At 42.4% G+C, this 17,269-nt stretch overlaps 1 protein-coding gene across 2 annotated transcripts in view; it reads right to left on the bottom strand.

The window, feature by feature from the left end:
- cyfip1 (cytoplasmic FMR1 interacting protein 1) overlaps nt 1-17,112 on the bottom strand; it is a 41,331-nt gene extending 24,219 nt beyond the window's left edge. Inside the window, exons 1-5 of one of the 2 annotated variants that reach the window (XM_079267159.1) lie at nt 16,873-17,112; nt 7,753-7,873; nt 4,516-4,605; nt 4,131-4,208; nt 433-534 (exon numbers count right to left, since the gene is read on the bottom strand). In XM_079267159.1, coding sequence (XP_079123285.1) covers nt 433-534; nt 4,131-4,208; nt 4,516-4,605; nt 7,753-7,869 — 387 coding nt within the window. In that variant the 5' untranslated portion in view covers nt 7,870-7,873; nt 16,873-17,112. The remainder of the gene's footprint in view (nt 1-432; nt 535-4,130; nt 4,209-4,515; nt 4,606-7,752; nt 7,874-16,872) is intronic. The other variant, XM_079267160.1, reaches the window with a different exon arrangement.
- Between the last annotated feature and the right edge of the window lie 157 nt (nt 17,113-17,269).

Raw genomic sequence — 17,269 nt, 5'->3', positions numbered from 1 at the left:
AAAGAGAGAGAGAGAAAGAGAAAGAGCGAGAGCGAGAGAGAGAGAAAGAGAGCGAGAGAAAGAGAGCGAGAGAAAGAGAGCGAGAGAAAGAGAGAGAGAGAAAGAGAAAGAGAAAGAGAGAAAAAGAAAGAGAGAAAGAGAGAAAAAGAAAGAGAGAAAGAGAAAGAGAGAGAAAGAGAAAGAGAGAAAAAGAGAGAGAAAGAGAAAGAGAGCGAAAGAGACAGCCAGAGACAGAGAGAGACAGCCAGAGACAGAGAGAGACAGAGAGACAGACAGAGAGACAGACAGACAGACAGACAGAGAGACAGACAGAGAGACAGCCAGAGACAGAGAGAGACAGCCAGAGACAGAGACAGACAGACAGACAGACAGAGAGACATTAGGTTTCTGTGGCTGTGGTCAGAATAACAGCTTCATCTGAATAGAACTCACCTGGAAGTACATGAAGTTCATCAGCTTGGTGACTTCTGGCTCCAGAACCTCGACCGTTTTCTCATAGATCTCCACTCTGTTGGGCTGCTCGTTGCATTTCACCTGAGACGGGAACGAGTCACAGAGATGAAAGGGATCAATTTAAACTGTGGATTTTGTGCTGAACCCAAATTATCCTCAAGTTACAGAGAAGTTCTAGACGCTGGAACCATTTCTGCTGATTACTAAAATAATGACAATTGATTTTCTTGTTTCAGCTCTGCATAAAGTAGATGATTTAACAGGAGACACTACAGGTCTACACTGGTAAAACTACAGGTCCTGTAGTATCTGCGTGGTACCGGTACCAAAGAACCCGCGGCCCAAGGACCTCAACAGCTACAGGCCGGTGGCGTTGACATCCCACCTGATGAAGACCCTGGAGAGGCTGGTCCTTGCCCATCTCCGCCCTCTGGTGAGTTCATCCCTGGACCCACTTCAGTTCGCCTACCAGTCCGGCATCGGGGTGGATGACGCCGTCATCTTCCTGCTGCAGAGATGCCTCTCTCACCTGGAAAAGGCTGGAAGCTCTGTGAGAGTCGTGTTCTACGACTTCTCCAGTGCCTTCAACAGCATCCAGCCTGTGCTTCTGAGGGACAAGCTGGAGCAGACCGGGGTGGACCACCACCTCACCGCATGGATCCTGGACTCCCTCACCAACCGTCCACAGTATGTGCGGATACGAGAGTGTGAGTCAGATCGGGTGTCCTGCAGCACAGGGGCCCCACAGGGAACCGTTCTGGAGCCATTCCTCTTCTCCATTTACACCTCGGACTTCAAACACAACTCTGCCAACTGCCACCTGTAAAAGTTCTCTGACGACTCTGCAATCGTCGGCCTCATCTCCGCCGATGATGACAGAGAATACAGGGAACTAAACCAGGACTTTTTAGGATGGTGCCAGCGGAACCGCCTCCACATCAACTCCAGCAAGACCGAGGAGCTGGTGGTGGACTTCCGCCGGGGCAAACGCCCTCCTCCGACACCGGTGAGCATCCAGGGACTGGACATTGAGGTCGTGAAGTCGTATAAGTACCTGGGTGTTCACTTGAACAATAAACTGGACTGGACTGACCACGCTCACGCTCTTTATAAAAAAGGACAGAGCAGACTCTTTCTGCTGAGGAGACTGAGGTCTTTTGGGGTGCAGGGAGGACTCCTGAAGACCTTCTTCGACTCCGTGGTGGCATCGGCCATCTTCTATGGAGTGGTCTTCTGGAGCAGCAGCATCGCGGCAGCTGACAGGAGGAGACTGGACAACATGGTGAGGAAGGCCAGCAGCGTGCTGGGGTGTCCACTGGATACTGTGGAGGTGGTGGGAGACAGGAGGATGATGGCGATGAGGATGATCTCTCACGCCTCCCACCCCATGCAGGACACTGTGGCAGCTCTGCACAGCTCCTTCAGTCTCCGGCTGATTCACCCCGGTGTCTGAGGGAGAGGTACCGCGAGTCCTTCCTCCCCGCTGCTGTCAGGCTGCACAACAAACTGCTCTCAGTGGACCACGAACACACTGAACACGAACACTTTAATTCATTCACCGGGTGCAATATCTAATCCGTGCAATATCCAATACGTTTCAGTATTTACCTGATCGTCTGTATATTCTGTATATACTGGTATATTTAATACTCTTCTTTACTGTCTTATTTTATTACTGTTTTACTGTTTAGTTTATTATATTACTTGATTTTTATCTTTTATTTTATTTACTTGTGAGCAATGCTGCTGTAATCCTGTAATTTCCCCACTGAGGGACGAATAAAGGATTATCTTATCTTATCAGGATCACCTGCAGTATCAGTGATCACCTGCAGTATCAGTGATCACCTGTAGTATCAGTGATCACCTGCAGTATCAGTGATCACCTGCAGTATCAGTGATCACCTGCAGTATCAGTGATCACCTGTAGTATCAGTGATCACCTGTAGTATCAGTGATCACCTGCAGTATCAGTGATCACCTGTAGTATCAGTGATCACCTGTAGTATCAGTGATCACCTGCAGTATCAGTGACCAGCTGTAGTATCAGTGATCACCTGTAGTATCAGTGATCACCTGCAGTATCAGTGATCACCTGTAGTATCAGTGATCACCTGTAGTATCAGTGATCACCTGCAGTATCAGTGATCACCTGCAGTATCAGTGATCACCTGTAGTATCAGTGATCACCTGCAGTATCAGTGATCACCTGCAGTATCAGTGATCACCTGTAGTATCAGTGATCACCTGTAGTATCAGTGATCACCTGCAGTATCAGTGATCACCTGCAGTATCAGTGATCACCTGCAGTATCAGTGATCACCTGCAGTATCAGTGATCACCTGTAGTATCAGTGATCACCTGCAGTATCAGTGATCACCTGCAGTATCAGTGATCACCTGTAGTATCAGTGATCACCTGCAGTATCAGTGATCACCTGCAGTATCAGTGATCACCTGCAGTATCAGTGATCACCTGTAGTATCAGTGATCACCTGCAGTATCAGTGATCACCTGTAGTATCAGTGATCACCTGCAGTATCAGTGATCACCTGTAGTATCAGTGATCACCTGTAGTATCAGTGATTACCTGTAGTATCAGTGATCACCTGCAGTATCAGTGATCACCTGCAGTATCAGTGATCACCTGCAGTATCAGTGATCACCTGCAGTATCAGTGATCACCTGCAGTATCAGTGATCACCTGTAGTATCAGTGATCACCTGCAGTATCAGTGATCACCTGCAGTATCAGTGATCACCTGTAGTATCAGTGATCACCTGTAGTATCAGTGATCACCTGCAGTATCAGTGATCACCTGCAGTATCAGTGATCACCTGTAGTATCAGTGATCACCTGCAGTATCAGTGATCACCTGCAGTATCAGTGATCACCTGTAGTATCAGTGATCACCTGTAGTATCAGTGATCACCTGCAGTATCAGTGATCACCTGCAGTATCAGTGATCACCTGCAGTATCAGTGATCACCTGCAGTATCAGTGATCACCTGTAGTATCAGTGATCACCTGCAGTATCAGTGATCACCTGCAGTATCAGTGATCACCTGTAGTATCAGTGATCACCTGCAGTATCAGTGATCACCTGCAGTATCAGTGATCACCTGCAGTATCAGTGATCACCTGTAGTATCAGTGATCACCTGCAGTATCAGTGATCACCTGTAGTATCAGTGATCACCTGCAGTATCAGTGATCACCTGTAGTATCAGTGATCACCTGTAGTATCAGTGATTACCTGTAGTATCAGTGATCACCTGCAGTATCAGTGATCACCTGCAGTATCAGTGATCACCTGCAGTATCAGTGATCACCTGCAGTATCAGTGATCACCTGCAGTATCAGTGATCACCTGTAGTATCAGTGATCACCTGCAGTATCAGTGATCACCTGTAGTATCAGTGATCACCTGTAGTATCAGTGATCACCTGTAGTATCAGTGATCACCTGTAGTATCAGTGACCAGCTGTAGTATCAGTGATCACCTGTAGTATCAGTGATCACCTGTAGTATCAGTGATCACCTGTAGTATCAGTGATCACCTGTAGTATCAGTGATCACCTGTAGTATCAGTGATCACCTGTAGTATCAGTGATCACCTGTAGTATCAGTGATCACCTGTAGGTACAGGTATTACCTGTGGTATTAGTGAACTGATTACCTGTGGTATTGCTCGTGAGCAGCTCCTCCAGGTGTACAGCATGATGGCGTACTCCTGCCCCTCCTCCAACATCACATTCTAGTTCAAAGAAAGAACAGTCAGAAGATCAAGAGACTCACATCCTCCAAACTACACATGAGGACTACAACTACACATCGAGTCCCACAGAGCCACGACTGCGGTCAGAGAGTAGAGTAGAGTAGAGTAGAGTAGAGCAGAGCAGAGCAGAGCAGAGCAGAGCAGAGCAGAGTAGAGTAGAGTAGAGTAGAGTAGAGTAGAGTAGAGCAGAGTAGAGTAGAGTAGAGTAGAGCAGAGTAGAGTAGAGTAGAGCAGAGTAGAGTAGAGCAGAGTAGAGTAGAGTAGAAGTATGACCCTGCTGCTGTACCATGCTGGAGTGGACCGTGGCCTGCTCGATGTATCTGGCGATGCCGGTGACGAACGCATTTCGGTCCTCAAAGTTGGTGTTGAAGTTGGGCTGTGGGAAGACGGGAGGTTACGTTACAACAGTGACACTAAAGAGGCAAATACTAGCATACAACAACAGGAATACAACTAGCATACAATAACAGGTATACCACCAGCATACAATAACAGGAATACAACTAGCATACAATAACAGGTATACCACCAGCATACAATAACAGGTATACCACTAGCATACAATAACAGGTATACAACTAGCATACAATAACAGGAATACAACTAGCATACAATAACAGGTATACAACTAGCATACAATAACAGGTATACAACTAGCATACAATAACAGGAATACAACTAGCATACAATAACAGGTATACAACTAGCATACAATAACAGGTATACAACTAGCATACAATAACAGGAATACAACTAGCATACAATAACAGGTATACAACTAGCATACAATAACAGGTATACCACTAGCATACAATAACAGGTATACAACTAGCATACAATAACAGGTATACCACTAGCATACAATAACAGGAATACAACTAGCATACAATAACAGGAATACAACTAGCATACAATAACAGGTATACCACTAGCATACAATAACAGGAATACAACTAGCATACAATAACAGGTATACAACTAGCATACAATAACAGGTATACCACTAGCATACAATAACAGGAATACAACTAGCATACAATAACAGGAATACAACTAGCATACAATAACAGGTATACCACTAGCATACAATAACAGGTATACAACTAGCATACAATAACAGGAATACAACCAGCATACAATAACAGGTATACCACCAGCATACAATAACAGGAATACAACTAGCATACAATAACAGATATACCACTAGCATACAATAACAGGTATACCACTAGCATACAATAACAGGTATACAACTAGCATACAATAACAGGTATACCACTAGCATACAATAACAGGTATACCACCAGCATACAATAACAGGTATACCACTAGCATACAATAACAGGTATACAACTAGCATACAATAACAGGAATACAACTAGCATACAATAACAGGTATACAACTAGCATACAATAACAGGTATACAACTAGCATACAATAACAGGTATACCACTAGCATACAATAACAGGTATACAACTAGCATACAATAACAGGTATACCACTAGCATACAATAACAGGAATACAACTAGCATACAATAACAGGAATACAACTAGCATACAATAACAGGTATACCACTAGCATACAATAACAGGAATACAACTAGCATACAATAACAGGTATACAACTAGCATACAATAACAGGTATACAACTAGCATACAATAACAGGTATACCACTAGCATACAATAACAGGAATACAACTAGCATACAATAACAGGAATACAACTAGCATACAATAACAGGTATACCACTAGCATACAATAACAGGTATACAACTAGCATACAATAACAGGAATACAACTAGCATACAATAACAGGTATACCACTAGCATACAATAACAGGAATACAACTAGCATACAATAACAGGTATACCACTAGCATACAATAACAGGAATACAACTAGCATACAATAACAGGTATACAACTAGCATACAATAACAGGTATACAACTAGCATACAATAACAGGTATACAACTAGCATACAATAACAGGTATACAACTAGCATACAATAACAGGTATACAACTAGCATACAATAACAGGTATACAACTAACATACAATAACAGGTATACAACTAGCATACAATAACAGGTATACAACTAGCATACAATAACAGGTATACAACTAGCATACAATAACAGGTATACAACTAGCATACAATAACAGGTATACAACTAGCATACAATAACAGGTATACAACTAGCATACAATAACAGGTATACAACTAGCATACAATAACAGGAATACCACCAGCATACAATAACAGGTATACAACTAGCATACAATAACAGGAATACAACTAGCATAGAATAACAGGAATACCACTAGCATACAATAACAGGAATACCACTAGCATACAATAACAGGAATACCACTAGCATACAATAACAGGAATACCACTAGCATACAATAACAGGAATACCACTAGCATACAATAACAGGAATACCACTAGCATACAATAACAGGAATACCACTAGCATACAATAACAGGAATACCACTAGCATACAATAACAGGAATACCACTAGCATACAATAACAGGAATACCACTAGCATACAATAACAGGAATACCACTAGCATACAATAACAGGAATACCACTAGCATACAATAACAGGAATACCACTAGCATACAATAACAGGAATACCACTAGCATACAATAACAGGTATACCACCAGCATACAATAACAGGTATATCACTAGCATACAATAACAGGTATATAACTAGCATATAATAACAGGTATATAACTAGCATACAATAACAGGTATATAACTAGCATATAATAACATGTCTCGGGCACATCACATGATATAATGGTCGTGAGTTTTTATCCTAAATATTAAAATCTCCACCACTGATGTATGATGAGGAGTAGAAGAGAACGGAGAGGTTCTGATGTACATGTTCATGCTGCAGATATGTGCACTGATACTTTATTATTCAGTGGATTCTATTCCCCAGCTTACGTCACATATTCTACGCATTCTATTTCAGCTTATTTCTATCAAGTGGGTTTGATTTTCAGATTTATTTGACCTGTTTTTAATCTTCATTCTATGTCTATTCAACTTTATTGTGATGCATTTCTTATTTGAAAGCGTGATGTAAAGAAAGATGATGATTATGATGATCATCCTTATTATTATGCTAAGGTATCCCTCTTTCATTGGTCTACTACCAGAACACTCCTGTTATAAGTGCTGTATGTAGGAACTATGTTATGTTGATCTACACGTGATCTTTCAGGACATATTGATATCCTAACAAGTGGTTGATGGAGCTTCTTCAGACATTATTGATCTCTTATGGAGACGCTGTGTGGAGCTCTGTGCACTCAGAGCGTCCTTCCAGTTCTTTATTGATCATTTTACTGTTATTCTCTGTAACTGCAGCACATGAAACGTCTCCATGTCTGTCCGTCTCCCACCACACAAAGAACCTGAATAAACCTGTGTTGACTGGTGGACATCACAACGACGTAATGAAAGGAGAGTAGAAGAGAGGTCAGCGAGCAGACCTGGAACATGACGGAGGAGGGGAGGGGCTCGATGCAGGGCTGCTGGTCCGGGAGCGGCAGCTCTTCCAGCAGGTCCACGTTGGAGAGGGCATCTTCTAAAGTCACTGTGGACGCCATGCTGCTGCAGAGGACGAGAAGAACCGCCATGTTTACACCGGCTGTGTCACACAGAGCTCTTTATCACACACAATGAAGCTGCTATGAAGCGGGAACATCAAGAGACCGACGGACCAGACTTCATTCTCCAGACGACGTAGAAACAACATGAAGTGTGAAGAATCAAAATGACGACGAGTGTAACTCAGATATGTAGATGTAACCGACTAAACACCATAAACTAACCTGAGGAGGGATTATAATCATCTATAAACTCATATCTCATATTCATGAACGACTTCATCACCTTCATTCAAACCCTGTAGAGAAACAAGTCCAGTATAAAATGTGTTATGAAGGAACTAAGGCTGAATATAAACTATTTGATTTAGCTGATAAATATTCACTATAATGTCGATTTTAACACCCGTTTCTAAAGCATCTAAAAACGAACTGTTATTCTTTGTAAAATCCTCACACGTGTAAATAGTTTTTATCGAGCGAGTGGCTGGTTACAGACACTCAGAGGTACATGTATGGAAAGCCAAAAGAGTCAAATAAACAACTATTTTCACCAGATTTATGTTAAAATGCTGTTTTTATAGCATTCTTCCTTTATGTAATGAGCCCGTCATGTGCAGTTACATCCTACAAGATGAATACAGGTCACTTTAGAAGACACGGTGATCATATTATCATGCATATCTATATTGAATCCTCTGATTATTGTGTCGTCAGATCCAACGCTACCAATGGGAGGTGCTCCTCTTCAACGTGTTGCTCTGTCTGCTTTCACTCTTCACTGACTGGTTACAGAACCTTTGAGCTCACTGGCTCTAGAAACAGAAGGCTCATGACCACGAGGGGAAAGGTTTTCCACTGCTTTTAGGTTGCCAAAAAATAAGCGTTTTGTTGGTCAACAACGGGGGAAAGAATCGAGGCATTTAATGTCGCTTTTGGCTTTCCATATCCACGACGAAGCGTCGCGACCACAGGCCGTTCATAAGAACAGGGCTCCGTCCTTGTGACATCACTCATTGGTGTGTGGACGTTTTGAAGCCTCGAGTTCGGCAAATTATCTTGAAATACGGCCGTCCCCATTTTAGTTTTTACGTCTCTGGTAGAGACCCGTCAATCAGCGTGTAGCCCCGCCCTAAAGCATCCCCTGCTTTATGGTCTGTGTGACTCTAAATGGACCATAATGTACTAAATGAACATCATGCTGTATTGAAAAAGACTTGAAACTAGAGATTGAGACATAAACTCATGTTTACAATGTTTACTGAGGTAATAAATCAAGAGAGAAGTAGAGTCATTTTCTATAGACTTCTATACAACCAGAGGAGTCGCCCCCTGGTGGTCACTAGAGAGAATGCAGCTTTAACACGTGAAGCTTTGGTGAAAGCATTGCACACAACATGCAGGCCGTGATAAACATCATTTTCTGGCTTCACCACGGTAACCATTAACTACACTCAACCCCTCACTAGAGGAACCTTCACACAGAGCTTCAGGTTCCTCTTTGTGGCTTTGAAGGAGCTTCCTCACAATCAACCAACAGGGCAGCATGTGTGACGTCTCACCACCGTGTCTGAAGAAACATCTCCATGTCGTTCACGTGAATTAGACACGTTAGTATATTTGCACTACGATGCTAACTTAGAGCACATGGTGCTACTTCAGCCTGTGAAGCTGCCGACTCAGCTATAAATGAATGTTGCTCTCGTCATGCATCAGGGATGTTTCATGAAGCATCAGTTTAAATGGAGCAGAAGTGGTGTGGTAACGGCTCCAGTGAGCACGGTGCATGAAGTATGTGTGAATGATCGGCCGTGCATCAGCTGCATGCTTCGCTCTGCATGCTCACGCTGCTGACTGCTGACTTTTGGAACGTCACTGACAGACAACAATCAAAAAACCTTTTGCAATCAGAAGTGACGGCCGCTCAAACAATCCACAGCGTCGAGCGACCGGCAGCACGGTGGCCGTGTGCACAGGTCTGAGGTCAGTGACCTCCTGCTGTGTCGATGGACGTCCAGCACCAAGAGGGGGGGGGAAGACATCCGGGGATCCATTTTGTGAGAATGAATGAAACGTTCTGTCTCCTGTGCAGGTGAATGAGTATGTTTCTTGTTGTAGTTCTCAGTCTGGCCACAAGAGGCTGAAGAGCACCACTTCCTCATGTCCTCTGGGAGACGAACAGCGTCTCATGATTGGATTCCTACTGAACTAAAAGGTTCATATATTCTGTCATTTTGTTAATTAACACATTTCATGTGGTCTGTTTGGTTTGTTGTTCTATTGGCCTGATGGTGAAACCTGAGCCAAGGACACGCAGTACTTTGTCCCTTCCTGGTCTCTGAAGGTCTGAGCTCTCTGCTGCTGGGTCATTAAGAGAAACCACAGCGAGGACCTGGACGAGCGACACAAGCTCAGACGTGCAGAGATTTCTACAAAGTCTGTTTGTGCAGAGAGAGCGAGCGCCACGTTACAAACATCAGCCGCAGAGAAGCGGCTCACACAGACATGTTGATGCTACGCTAACATACCACTTCCTCCTATTCATGACATTTGTGAAATTAAGTTTCTTCACAGGCCAAGATGATATATATAAAAATATATATATATATATAAAAAAAAAAATATATATATATATATATATATATATATATATATAGATATATATATATATATATATATATATATATATATATATATATATAGATATATATATATATATATATATATATATATTTAAAAAAAAAATATATATATATATATATATATATATATAGATATATATATATATATTAAAAAAAAAATATATATATATATTTTAAAAAAATATATATATATATATATATTAAAAAAATATATATATATATATTTAAAGAAAATATATATATATATTTAAAGAAAAAATATATATATATATATATATCAAAAAAAAATATATACATAAATATATTTAAACAAAAAAACATTTATAAATACACAAATAAATAAATATATGAATAAATACAGGCAGGGAAGTTGGAACATATGTATTGCTCAGCAGAATACCATTCGATATGTTGTCAAGCTGTGAGTGAGTTCAGCTTGTTCAGCTCAGTGAACATGAAACAGGTTTTAAGAGCATTTAAAGTCGTTCACAGCTGCACCGACTGAAACAACCTTTTGATTGACAGCTCAGGTTTAACACCGTTCACTCAGATTACAGGAACCTCTTTGTGCATTTATGCAGCTTTTGAACACCTAAAACCGGACTCTTTTCTCTTTAACGGCAGACAGTGACTTCCTGTTTGTTTCCTGTTGTGTCAGCTTCAGAGTTAAACTGTGAAGACGTTGACGTGGTTACTTCTTCTTTATTTCTGCTACTCATTCAGTCTCTCTGCAAACTGTCCAACCAGAGTCAGTGGAGACAAAGGTCCACTGATCAGTCTCTGCAGTCTGAAGGAGACGTCATCTATTCTGTGTTCTCTACATTAATAAACCTGAATCCTTGTTGATTACATCGATATCGTATATTAATCTCAACATGCGTCACATAACACTGAGTCATGTTTCCATCACTGATGATGATGACTGTAACCTTCATCACTGTGAAGTAAGTGAATGTTAAAGCAGAGGTAAATATAGGTGCGGTCAGTTGAGAAACACTGTTTCTTCCTGTTAAACAGGGAAGGAAGTGAGAAGAGAAGAGTCGATGCGAAGCAGCTTTTAGAGCCGAGCTCATTAATGATTCACTCAACCCCCCCCCCCCCCCCGAAACAGGAAGCTGGAGCGCTTCTGCTGCACGGTTCCTGTTGAGACGTCTGCTCTTATCACAGGACAGAGCAGGAAGCTCGTCTATCTGTCCGGTGAAGGTGTGCTGTGTGAGTGTGAATGTGTGTGTGTGTGTGTGTGTGAGAGAGTGAGAGTGTGAGTGAGTGAGTCAGTGAGAGAGTGAGTCAGTGAGAGAGTGAGTGAGAGTGTGTGTGTGTGTGTGAGAGAGTGAGAGTGTGAGAGAGTGAGAGTGTGAGTGAGTGAGAGTCAGTCAGTGAGAGAGTGAGCGAGTGAGCGAGAGTGAGTCAGTGAGAGAGTGAGCGAGAGTGAGTCAGTGAGAGAGTGAGCGAGAGTGAGTCAGTGAGAGAGTGAGCGAGTGAGCGAGAGTGAGTCAGTGAGAGAGTGAGCGAGAGTGAGTCAGTGAGAGAGTGAGCGAGTGAGCGAGAGTGAGTCAGTGAGAGAGTGAGCGAGAGTGAGTCAGTGAGAGAGTGAGCGAGTGAGCGAGAGTGAGTCAGTGAGCGAGTGAGCGAGAGTGAGTCAGTGAGAGAGCGAGCGAGCGAGCGAGCGTGTGTGAGTGAGTGAGTGAGTGAGTGAGAGTGTGTGTGTGTGTGTGAGAGAGTGAGAGTGTGAGAGAGTGAGAGTGTGAGTGAGTGAGAGTCAGTCAGTGAGAGAGTGAGCGAGAGTGAGTCAGTGAGAGAGTGAGCGAGTGAGCGAGAGTGAGTCAGTGAGAGAGTGAGCGAGTGAGCGAGAGTGAGTCAGTGAGAGAGCGAGCGAGCGAGCGTGTGTGAGTGAGTGAGTGAGTGAGTGAGTGAGTGAGTGAGTGAGCGAGCGAGTGAGTGAGTGAGTGAGTGAGCGAGCGTCTCTGTGATTCCACAGTAAGGAGCTTACAGCAGCCTCAGGAATAAACTGGTGTGTCAGGCTGAGGGCAAACAAGCTCTGAACCACACAAGAGTCCGGAGGACCACAGAGGTCTGGTTGAAGTAATGAACACATGATGCAAATCATGAATCAGTAAATAATATTTAAACAGTTGTAGAACGTACTGCTGTGGACAGACTCCACTCACAGAGACAGCGATCCTCTCAGAGCACTGAGCTGCTGCTCTGCCTCCAAAGACTTTCATCACATTCACCAAGTCTCAGAGTGAAGGAGATGTTGTCACATGAATATGAAATAGATATCAGAGATGAATTATGAGCTGTTTAACTTCTAACACCAGCTCTAACAACATTATTATACAGCATGCAAGATAATGATGAGATGTTTTTATCAATTCAATTCTGACTTCTGTCACTAAAATACTAAAACAAAGTAAAAGTACAACATCTAGTATTCCTGATCTTCAGAGCGTTGACATGATTTTAGGACGGTGGTAATAATAATAATAATAATAATAATAATAATAATCTTGTGGATCCTTGTAGACCAGCTGATGTACTCAAACATCAAAGGGATCTGAGAATATGGATCATCAGTGATCAATCATCGGTATCGGTGGTGATCATGGATCTAGAAGTTATATTTGCTCTCTTGGTTCTTTTGCTCACACATCTTCTCATCACTGGAGGACTGAAATAAAAGCACCAGAAGAAGTCAGAGCCTCCACGTGATTGGTCAGAGTTGCGTCACTGTGCCAGCTGCTGGTGTTTCTCTAGAGGTGTGAAAGCAACTCGTTCTGCAGGATATCACACCCCCGACACCAACAATCTGTGAAATCAATCTTAATCTCCAACATGTAAAAGTTCACGCTGCATGAACAACACTTCCTGGTTGCTCAAAGTCGTGTATTTATCGACAGTTACCTTGAACCACACTACGGACAAACAACTCGATGCAAGAACTCACGAGATCCTCGTGCCTCTGAGGCCGGGATCTGCTTCATCGTCACCATTTTCTCCATTGATGTATGTGCAAATAAGTCAACTTATTTCCATCTCACATATATTTAAAAAGGTTAAATGTTCGTTCTAAGGTTGGAGAAACAGACAGACGTGCCAGCAAACAGAGACACCAGACTCCACTCACTGAAACACTGATTCTACTTTAGTGCTTTAAAGTCTCAACACAAGCTCAGCAGCAGAGCAGCAGCTCCTGTCCTGAGAGGTAGAATCAGTGTGAGTGAATGAGTCTGGTGTGTTTGTAGATCATAGATAACAGCTTCATTCCCTCAGAAAGGTCTGTGTGACAGCAAGCTGAAGAGCTGAAGACTACAGAACACCAGTACTGTCTCTTTAAGACTAAAGCATTGTAAACAACAGCTCACAGAACCGATACAATATAAACCCACTGTTCAGTTTCAGTGGCTTCACCGCTGTCACACACATATACAAATACACACACACATACATAGACACACACACACATACATAGACACACACACACACACATATACACACATACTGTAGATCACTGGTGTATAAAGTAGCTCTGCAGCATCCTTGAAGACGACATTCAACCACAGAAGAAAAAACAGCAGCACAGATGTGGTTTAACTTTCAGTATCACTAACCCCATCATCCTCCCTCGAGCACTCCTTCCTTCCTTCCTTCCTTCCTTCCCTTGTGTCCTCCGAGCTAACTGACAGCAGTGGAGCAACGGACAACGTTTCAGCAGTAAAGTGACAATATAATCTGGTACAACGTGTCTTTACTACATTATGGTCCATTTAGAGTCAAGCAGACCATAAAGCAGGGGATGCTTTAGGGCGGGGCTACACGGTGATTGACAGGTCTCTACCAGAGACGTGCACGGCGTCTCTACGTCACTCCTCAGTCCAGATATGGTCACTTCCTGTTCACTGGTTACAAAAAACAAGATGGCGACGGCCGTAATCCAAGATGGCGACGGCAATAATCGCCAAATTTAAGGCTTCAAAACTATGATTATAATTTACTTTCGTCCGTCCAATACTTATTTTTACTGATTGGAGCTTATACTCACCACAATGTAAGTCAATGGAACCAATGGCGCTCGTGTATCGATACAATATTGCCCAGCAAAATATCTATACTATGCTGTATTGATGTTTTCTCCCACTCCTTAGTGGAGGAGCTGTAAAGCAATCCAGCAGAAATAAAAACACCCTTCCAAATATGGTCACTTCCTGTTCACTGGTTGCAAAAAAGCCAAGATGGCGACGGCCAAAACGCAAAACTCAAGGCTTCAAAATGGCCGTCCACAAACCAAGATACATCACGATGATAAAGCGGACTATGCTTTAGGGCGGGGCTACCATGTGATTGACAGGTCTCTACCAGAGCCATATATGGCGTCTTTACGTCATCCCTCCTCAGTCCTAATATGGTCACTTCCTGTTCACCGGCTGCAAAATAAAACCAACATGGCGACTGCGAAATCGCTGAACTCGAAGTATAAAAATGTCCACAAACCAACGAGTGACGTCAAGATGACTTTGTCCACTTCTCATATACAGTCAATGGTTGACTACCGAACATATTTTTCCAAAATAAATTCCCATGGTGGTCAACCGGGAAGGGGGCGGGACTTCACCTCTCTACAACCAATCAACTCTCTATGGTCCCTACTTTTACTTTTAGTACTTTTTAAGTTTTAGCATTTTGAATACAGGATTTTTTTATTTCACAGATTATTTCTAAACTGTGGTAGTAGTACTTTTACTGTAGTACATCTGTGAGTACTTGCTCCAACATGTATCAGTAGTGGTAGTAGTACTTTTACTGTAGTACATCTGTGAGTACTTGCTCCAACATGTACCAGTAGTGGTCGTAGTACTTTTACTGTAGTACATGCGAGTACTTGCTCCAACATGTATCAGTAGTGGTAGTAGTACTTTTACTGTAGTACATCTGTGAGTACTTGCTCCAACATGTATCAGTAGTGGTAGTAGTACTTTTACTGTAGTACATCTGTGAGTACTTGCTCCAACATGTATCAGTAGTGGTAGTAGTACTTTTACTGTAGTACATGCGAGTACTTGCTCCAACATGTATCAGTAGTGGTAGTAGTACTTTTACTGTAGTACATCTGTGAGTACTTGCTCCAACATGTATCAGTAGTGGTAGTAGTACTTTTACTGTAGTACATCTGTGAGTACTTGCTCCAACATGTATCAGTAGTGGTAGTAGTACTTTTACTGTAGTACATCTGTGAGTACTTGCTCCAACATGTACCAGTAGTGGTAGTAGTACTTTTACTGTAGTACATCTGTGAGTACTTGCTCCAACATGTACCAGTAGTGGTAGTAGTACTTGTACTGTAGTACATATGTGAGTACTTGCTCAAACATGTATCAGTAGTGGTAGTAGTACTTTTACTGTAGTACATGTGAGTACTTGCTCCAACATGTATCAGTAGTGGTAGTAGTACTTTTACTGTAGTACATCTGTGAGTACTTGCTCCAACATGTATCAGTAGTGGTAGTAGTACTTTTACTGTAGTACATGTGAGTACTTGCTCCAACATGTATCAGTAGTGGTAGTAGTACTTTTACTGTAGTACATGTGAGTACTTGCCCCAACATGTACCAGTAGTGGTAGTAGTACTTTTACTGTAGTACATATGTGAGTACTTGCTCCAACATGTATCAGTAGTGGTAGTAGTACTTTTACTGTAGTACATGTGAGTACTTGCTCCAACATGTACCAGTAGTGGTAGTAGTACTTTTACTGTAGTACATATGAGTACTTGCTCCAACATGTACCAGTAGTGGTAGTAGTACTTTTACTGTAGTACATATGAGTACTTGCTCCAACATGTACCAGTAGTGGTAGTAGTACTTTTACTGTAGTACATATGAGTACTTGCTCCAACATGTACCAGTAGTGGTAGTAGTACTTTTACTGTAGTACATATGAGTACTTGCTCCAACATGTACCAGTAGTGGTAGTAGTACTTTTACTGTAGTACATATGAGTACTTGCTCCAACATGTACCAGTAGTGGTAGTAGTACTTTTACTGTAGTACATATGAGTACTTGCTCCAACATGTACCAGTAGTGGTAGTAGTACTTTTACTGTAGTACATGTGAGTACTTGCTCCAACATGTACCAGTAGTGGTAGTAGTACTTTTACTGTAGTACATGTGAGTACTTGCTCCAACATGTACCAGTAGTGGTAGTAATGGCCGCCTGAGATTAATCTCAGCTCGGAGCCACAAACACGCAACAAGCAGCTGTAATTACGGTTAACTTACTCCAAAGTCCTGAAATAAGTGTCTGTTTCTACTGAATATTAACTTTATTCCCAAACTAACAGGATAAACTAATAACTTTACTCACCCGGAGTTTGTCAGTTAAACGAGGAAAACTTGATGCGGTTATCACCCAAAATAAAACCATTTAACCGGAATGTGGATCCCCGCTGCTGACCGAAGAAGAATCCAGATTTAGTTGGAAGTCAATCCTCGAAGTTTTAGTTCGGAGGAATCTTCTTTTCTTCTTCTTCGGGTGTTATCATGGTAGGGAGGAGCTGGGAGTTCCTGTCCCTCAAACAGGGAAAAACTCAACCGGAAACTCTGCTGCGGCGGTTAGCTGCGGTGCTAAAGCTGCTCCACCGGGGGAGGGAACGAGGAGGGAGGAGGGAGGGAGGGAGGTAAGGTCATAGGAATGTACAGTAAGTGAAGGACCCGCCCGACTGTATGGAGGGTGAGTGGTGGTAAAACAACTTCCCCAAAAT

Source organism: Melanostigma gelatinosum, assembly GCF_949748355.1.
Source record: "Melanostigma gelatinosum genome assembly, chromosome: 4".
Taxonomy (NCBI): Eukaryota; Metazoa; Chordata; class Actinopteri; order Perciformes; family Zoarcidae; genus Melanostigma; species Melanostigma gelatinosum.
Note: the sequence above shows the minus strand (reverse complement) of the source record. Positions and strands in the feature narration are given on the sequence as shown.